The sequence below is a fragment of the Homalodisca vitripennis genome, chromosome 6 (assembly GCF_021130785.1).
Source record: "Homalodisca vitripennis isolate AUS2020 chromosome 6, UT_GWSS_2.1, whole genome shotgun sequence".
Taxonomy (NCBI): Eukaryota; Metazoa; Arthropoda; class Insecta; order Hemiptera; family Cicadellidae; genus Homalodisca; species Homalodisca vitripennis.
This window is the reverse complement of record NC_060212.1, coordinates 86256644-86265031: the sequence shown is the minus strand read 5'-3', so window position 1 is coordinate 86265031 and position 8388 is coordinate 86256644. Positions and strand designations below refer to the sequence as shown.

At 33.7% G+C, this 8388-nt stretch overlaps 1 protein-coding gene across 4 annotated transcripts in view; it reads right to left on the bottom strand.

The window, feature by feature from the left end:
• Nucleotides 1-6401: 6401 nt before the first annotated feature.
• The window catches only part of LOC124364511 (anoctamin-10), a 39122-nt gene continuing 37135 nt past the window's right edge, over nt 6402-8388 (bottom strand). For all 4 annotated transcript variants that reach the window (XM_046820053.1, XM_046820056.1, XM_046820054.1 and 1 more), the window contains exon 13: nt 6402-6591. In XM_046820053.1, coding sequence (XP_046676009.1) covers nt 6571-6591 — 21 coding nt within the window. In that variant the 3' untranslated portion in view covers nt 6402-6570. The remainder of the gene's footprint in view (nt 6592-8388) is intronic.

Genomic DNA, 8388 nt, shown 5'->3' with positions numbered 1-8388 from the left:
GCTTGATTATTTCTCTTCCTGCTGAAACCAGTTTCATTGGTTGAGTTTCTTTCATCCCTCTATTTGCTGCCCTTTCATGGTTTATTATTTGCCAAACTGTCTTAGATTTGTTGTCAGATTTTAATATTTGTTGTGCTGCTGCTGATTGTTGTCCTTTATTATGGGGGTGATGTCCATCGATTAGCTGAGATAGAGTGTTTAAAGCTTCTTCCAGGTTTCCATGAGAAGGTCTATAAACTCCAATGATGGTCAGTTTTGTGGATCCTGTTTTAACTGTGACACTAGCAAGCTCGCAGACAAGTTCTTTACTGTTAACTTCAGCAATTACTGGTTCTAACTGTAAAGTAGCATCTTCCTTTAGAAATATGCTACACCTCCATAAGCATGTTGAGTTCTGCAGTAGTGTGAAACTAAACAATATCCTGGTAGTCCTGTAGCTTTTAATTCGGCCTCTTTTAGACCATGTTCGGTGAGTATTAATATAATAGGGTTTTTTTCACTTAAGACTTGATCAAGACGGTCCCTTTTATTTTCAAGTTTCTTTACGTTCTGATGGAGTAATGTCAATTTCTGCTGTACCCTTTTTTGTTTGAAAGAAACTGTAGTCATTGTTTCATCTTGCAGACAGTTAGGGTTGTTCGTTCTAAAAAAGAAGTCCGTCTCCATAAGTCTGTATCATAGTTCTTGATCTCTCTTTCAAAGAACTCTTCATAGATTTCTTTTTCTCCTAGCAGCTTAGCAGTGTGTGGAGGCCCTTTACTAAAACTAGATTTAGTGGTTGGTGTCAGGAGACATTGCGTAGTTTGTTTGTCAATAACAAACTTGTTAGTCAGAGGAAGTTCAGTGTCTTTATCACAGATTTCACTGACTTCTGCGGTCAAGTTACGGTGAGTTCTGGTATTGGTCAGAGGAAGTTCAGTGTTTTTATCACAGATTTGGCTGACTTCTTCGGTCGAGTTGTAAGATGTGGCATGGGTACAAGGTACATCTGAATATGTACAGTCAGCTGGTGCTCCAGTTGATCCTGGCAAACCTTAAGCTCAGCTAATTAGAGCAGGATGGATGAGGGATGACTTATACTGTATGAGTCAGTAGAGAGGGTTTGTGTTTCTGTCTCTAAGGGTTTGTTAAGATTGACATTGCTAATATTTGAGTTTTTTGGCTGGTTTATAAGGGTCTGTAAATGAGCCATTTCTTTTTCATAATTATGAATAATCCGCTCTTTCTCAGTGTCTTGATCTACATACAAAAGTTCTAGTTCATTACATAATCCCTTTTCTTTCAAGAGCTGCAGTTCAAGTTGCCTTATGGTATCACCCAAATAAATGGTTCTGTCTATTAACTCTGTTTTTCTTTCTCCAGTTCTTCTATCTGAGCTTCTAACTTTATCTTGACTAATTCGGTTGATTCAGTAATATGTTTTGCTAGTTCAGAGTTTTTTAAAGTAATTTCAAACAGGTCCTGCTTAAACTTACTATTTTCAGCAAGGAGAGTGGAGCCTACCTCTGCTGCTAAAGTAAGTGATCTTTCAAGGTCTGTGTCACAAATGTTTTCAATACTTTTGATTTTATTCTCAACATATTCAACAGTGTCTAGTCTCATCAATCAATGGCAATAGCACAGCTGTCTACGTTATCCTGCTGGTTACTTGAGGAACTGCAGTCTACTTGATCTATTGAGTGGTTATTGTCTATACAGTTAAAAGCTTGCTCTGATAGAGCTTTGTTAAAAAGTTTATTCTTAAAATTGTCTGGTTGTGAGATGCCAAAACTATGAATATGTTCAGAGTAGAAAAAAGGGCTGGATTCCTTTACTTCTAAAATTGTATTGTCGCCATAAAATGATATCTTGAACTTTAATGAGTTACTTTCCTTTCTGATGACGAGAGATTTTAGCTGGCCAGTGTCTATATCCTTTTATTTTTGCAAAAACGATATCTCCTGATTTAAAATTTGTATCCGTCATGGTATTTGGTAAATTTATTTGATAAATTGGTAGCTTAATTTGGCAGTATCCAACTATGCAGTGTAATGCATCCAGTAGAAAGGTCAGTGATGGAATTTGCACAGCTGGCAGTGTCAGCAGTCAGCAGTGCCTGTCAGCAGTATCCCACTTGTCATCAATATGTCTACTTTGTGCTGTCTTGATTATTTTTTAGTCTTTTATATTAATTTCTTTTAGGTGTTTCATTAGTTTTGTTACATAAAGTTCTAAGATATTATACACTTCAGAAAGTATTAAGAGTGGTGATAGCTTGATGAAATAGGTTTAAATTATTGTTTAAGTGTGTGTATGTGGCATATGATACGTGAGACCACTTGTTACTTGTCTTTTCTTTCTTCAACAGTTTCCTTATAAAAGTTTCTTAGTTTCAACTTTAAGCTTGAGTAGTGAGTGAATTCAGTAAGTATATGTGTTGTTTTACCTACTAAAATTGGGGAGCACTTTCACAGAGAATGTTATGTGTCCGCCATCTTGTATTAATGTATAAATGTTATTATTAACAGATCCTAAAAATTTCAAGTAATTTGGAAAACAGTCAGTCCACTACCATTGTAGCTAAGCGTGCACCACAGTCATCCAAATCACCACAATGTTTTTACATTCAATACTGTATGGAAAAGTAAAGGAAAGTACTAAACATTATTTTTATTTGAAGGGAATTTAATTCTTTAACAATTGGTTTATAGATACACTATTTTAACAAATAAACTAATGTTATAGATAATTAAATCTGCAATAACCAATCAATCATATTTGTATTGCTTTCAAACAATTTTACATTGCATTTGCAAACGTCAATAAATAAAGCTAAAAATCTTGCAGTTTGCTATTCTAAGATTCATTCATTGCTTGCATACATACATTAAATTACATTCTCCCTCTCATTCATACATGGCTTCAGTATCGGTACTAAGTTACGAAAATTTAGTGGTCCCAGCGGCGTAACATGAACTCATCTACACAGTAAAACACTTCAGACACTAAAAGGTCCTTTAATCGAGCTTTAAACAGGTTTGGGTTGTTGACATTTTTTATGCTCTCAGGGAGATTATTAATTAATCTGACACCAGCTTGTGAAGGAAGTTGTTCAGATGCCAGTGTTCTATGATGTTGCATCCTGTAGCTGTCCCCACCTCTAGTATCATACCTGTGGACGTCTCTGCCCCGCACTAACTCACATCGGAATCGGCAATACAGAACTACATCCAAGATATAGAGGCAGTGTAAAGTCCGAAAACCTTATGAAAAACATCCCCCCCAAAGGTGTATGCCATAGGTCAAATGGGGATATAAAAGGCCAAAATAGGCCATCCTTAGAACGTCAAAAGAGCAAACCTGTGCCAAATTCCTCAGGGCAAAAACGCCTGAAGCAACCCTTGCACATACATGCTCAACATGATCGGTTCAAGTTAATCCAGTTTTCCATTCATGATTTTCATACGTAAATTGGCTCGTAATAGTTAACTTCCGGAGGGCTCCAATAAATTCTGCAATTAACTCACCTGGATTTTGTACCTCCAACGTAAAAATTTATGTTGTTGAGTGTAAACATCTGGGGCAGAACATAAGTGGTGTTCCGGCAATTCAACAAGTTCAGTATGATTTTGTAGCAGGTGCTGTCAGACTAAAGAGAAGCTGACAATGCTTAGTTCCAATAGAGTTAATTAATATGCAAAAATCTTCCAACTGAAGTGATGGCTTACCACATTATTTTTCCAAACAGCCTACTGGAAACAAAGTAAAATTTGCCATTCAGAAATATGTGACAGTAAAACTCAAGGAATTTGGAATCGAATGAAATCTTTTTAGATCCAGTAGCTCAAGAACCCATGAAAGAGTCAAAAGTAGTTGTTAAGTCTTTGTTTGTATATATAAAAGAAGAAAGTTGTAAGTTTTATCAAGACTTGTTTGATAAGGACATTCTGAATCAAAATACTGAGGATACAACCAGAAACACTGGAGAAGACTCTGATTATATTATTGATGAACATATAAATGAACAACTCTTTTGTATTATAAAAAAAATCCCTTAGTTTGTATTTGGTTAATAGTAGTTCATTTTATTTTTATTTGTTTTATAAATAAAATATAAGGATAACAACATTTGGCATGGTTCCTTTTTCTTCTTATGTTAAGATCACTGCCCCCAATAACTTAAAAATATATTGTTCTACTCAAAAAGACCAGTTCCATATAAGAAAGGCCAATGCGCTATGTCAGAAATTAAAAGATATCTACAGATCAAGAAAAGGTGTAGTATAAGTATTTCTTTGTATGTATTTATTATAACATTTGTAAAAACATTCTACTTTTAAATTTGGACATACTTTTACCAAACAAGCTAAAGCAGTTGAAGATCTTTATATTCAATTTTCTCAAATGTACATTTTGGCTTATAGGCTTATGGACTAGGTTTACTAACCTTCATAAAGGATTATATAGTTACTACACTGGCATAACCATATATTGGGACAACGGTAATAACAGTAACATTATTGCTATGGCATAAATTACAGTAACACAACTATTACATAATATTCTTGAATAGTATTATAATCAATTCAGCTAAGTATTAAATATTACTGCTATGATGCAAAACCTTGGTTTTGAACATTGTGTCCGATGTCGCAACTGGGGTTTTGTTTTGATTATCTTTAAGAATTTCCATCCCAATGTGCCTGGCTTACATATATCATTTGCATTCTTAAAAGTCTCACTACATATGTTTAACATAGATTCATGAGTGTTTATCACTAGTAATGTTCTACATTGGATTTTTCATGTTTTTACTTATAAGTTGCTGCACATTACATAATTCTCCCAGATGTCTCTGGAGTGCTTGAATAAAATGTAGCACTACACCAGGCACTATTTTCTTCTGGGGAACAAGTAGATACCAGCAGACTGGCCTTTCTGTTGGTTTGCAGTGACTTTACCTGCACTTCTTATTAAGACGGGATTGATTGTTTTAACTATATATTTTGTGATTAAAATATAATTTTTGATGAACCCTAAAATCTGTTGAAATTTTGACATGGACAGGGACATTTTCTTTTGCATCGACAAACTTTCATCCCAGACGTGGCAACAACAGGCAGCCATTTTCACATCCTGGTCTCTTCCTGGCGCTGTTCTATCTTTACAATCTCTGTTATGTTCAAGAGTGACTGCATTTTTTTATTAGATTCCTAAAAATACAAAGTAACGTGAATGTCATTTTAAATTTTTTCTAGAAGATAATATTGTAAATTCAATACTTGTTTAAATATTTATATGGATATAGTCTGTATTTATTTATCTGTGTGTAATTTGTTTGTTTTGTTTTGTATTTAGTTTGTCTATTATATTTTTATTATTTTCAGGATTGATAACATATACTTATTAATTCGGCTAAGAACAATAATATATTTTACTTTTCAAATATTTTTATTTCTTAGGGTCTCTGTTTCATTTAATTTATTTTCTAAGATTAGTCATGATTTATAACAGGTATTATTTTGGTAAGAATAGTACATGACACAACATTATTTACATTTACATATTTATGTTTGCAGTTATATATTGTAACATCTCATTGCGTTCCATTTATCCTTGTTCCCGCATGACAGCAGTTTCGTGTTTTTCATCTACATTTCTATTGTTTTTGTTTTCTTCCTGTTATTTGTCCTCAAACTGATCGTCAAGGCATTTCGCCACATTGTGAAGCTCTGAACAACATAGGATGTTTACAACATGCTAACGCAGTTTACGAAGATTAGAAACCTTTTCTAGATCTTTCAAAATACTCTTTCAGCAATCACTAATTATAGTTTTTTATTCTATCAAACAATGTACATTATTATCTAAATAAAGGGATTGAAAAATTAACAATGATGTAAATCAGTATAAAAACACAAATATTATTATGTAAAATAAACACCAACACGTTTGTTTAGAACAATTTACCTGAATCAGGTCAGTCGCGCAAAAACTCTGATACCAAATGCGTATATTTTGGTTTGTACATTAGTCATATAACTACTTTAAGGAATATCCATAAGTGGATCATTTTGAATTATGACCCAATGTAAGCTATGGGTTACAATTTCAATTTCAAAATTGTACCTAAAAATAACATTAATTTTTTTTTCACTAATATTTACTATAAATATTACTTTAAAACTTTTGAGTTTTAGATATGAGTCTGAGGATGTTAAAGAATATAACTTACACGTTTATAATAAAATGTTGGTAAATTATTGACTTTTTTGCATTTTCAATAAATGTATCCAGGGAGGCAGGCAGGTGCAGTACTTTAAGGCATGAATGGGTCAAAAAAGCTTACAAAATTGCATCCCAATATTTCTCTAATTAATACACAAGCTAATACTGTGTTTAAAGATAATAAAACACTTAGGTAGGTAAATTGGCATTTAATTGTTTTATTATCAACAATAAATTAGAATCACAAACATAAAATTATAATATAGCTATCTACAGGTAAATGCAGCCTTAGGTTTACAATTGGTTGAGATTTTTGGCACTTGTTGGTTATCACACGGGATTAATGAAGCATTAGAGATCATCTCACTTGGTCTTCTCCATTCTCTGAAATAAAGTAAAATATGTTATGATTCAATGACACTGAATTCAATTTTAATATCAATGAGACCTCCAATATTTAAAACTGGTCCTATTTGTTCATTTGGCCGAATAAAGGATTTGTGACTTAATCAAAAACCAAATTATCACAGATTAAGAAAAGTTGAAAAATAAGGAAATCTCAAGCAGCAGAGATTTACAAAATGGATATACTCAAAACAACATATGAAGCATAGATGCAAGCCACAATCTATGATATATGTTCGGTTATAGTCATTCCCCCTACACGCCATAGAATATCTTAATATGAGGCATGTCTGGAAAGAAAGCAAAAACACAAAACACATCTTTTGATTGTGCTTTCTACTATTTTCCAACATAGTTTCAGGTATATCTACCAAATGATGAACTTATTGAAATTCCTCCACAAAAAAAATAAATTCCACCAGTGTTTTGAAAACATCTTCCAAACTCCATCTTCCATTATTGGTGTATAATAATTACATTCAAAGGATTTACTAGCAAACTTACGTTTCATTCGCAGAAACAATAGTGAGAGGGTGCCAGGTCAAAGCTGTACAAGAGGGAGGGGAATAACTGCTCCCAGTTGAACACCTCAATTAGCCTTTGAGAATTTTTTTCCAACCCAGTAGAAACACAGCTTGTGACAGCTTAACCCTTTGGCTGTTCCACAAATTTTATTGTTGTTCATATTTTTACCGAAAACAGTTTCACAATGATTGAGTGTTGATAGTGTTTTCCCAAAAACAGTTTCCCATTGATATCCTATATCATTGTTGCGCAGTAAACTTCTGGTAATGTAATTCTTTTTATTTATATACCAGTTTCCCCAGGAGGGTTCGGCTGGCTTATATCTTATAGTTGAACCCACAGTGGGTACAGCAAAAACCAATGTGTAACTTAAATTTGAACAACGTTATGGATGTCCAGGAGCGGCACATCACTAACCGCAAATGTGGAGATTCTGGAGCACAAGGGTAATTGGATAGGTCTAGTCTACTGCCGAAGTTGACTGTTGGAGTTTGTGGAGTTTGTTCCCTAACAGTTAAAGGTTCATGCCAGCCTAGACATAAGGATGTGCCACCTCCTGCCTGCTTTGACTGGACAGGCTGGTTCAGAGTAGGCTACTCCTTCTGGCTAGGGGGATATGAATTGAGATTAGTGCCCTAAATTTTCCCACATGAATCTCAACAGGAGGTAACCCCTACTCCCAACCTTACCCATCCAAAATATCCTGTCACTCTGGAAGCAGTGCACAGGTCCTGATAGGACGGTGCAATTGTCTAAGCTTGTCTTATGAGAATGAACAAAAAAATACATCAGTTTGAAGAAAATTAAATTCTACACAAACAAAAATATACAGTATTTTCGTGCTTTTTATGTATTGTACTTGACTATATGACTTTAATCGTGACTGATGAAAAATTGTTTCAAATTTACGTGAATTGCTATTTATTGTTTTAGGTATGCAAATTTTATCCAAATTGAGGATCTGTTCATAATTATAAGTACTATTAAGATATTCTATTATCAAATTAAATAAAATACACTATTTTTTATATTGTTTTTTATTTTTTGCATATGAATTTATGTCAGCAGTACTTTTACGTAAAAGTGGCTTTTTCTTAAATGCAAGTTCATGGGCTAAAAAACAAAACTAATTTTAAGCAAATATCATGATCTTTTCAGTTAAAAATTGTTGAGTAAAACCCTACAAAATGGACACCCTGAGCTGAACATCTTTGGTTATGACCCATGCTAAAACACTGAACAGTTTCAGGA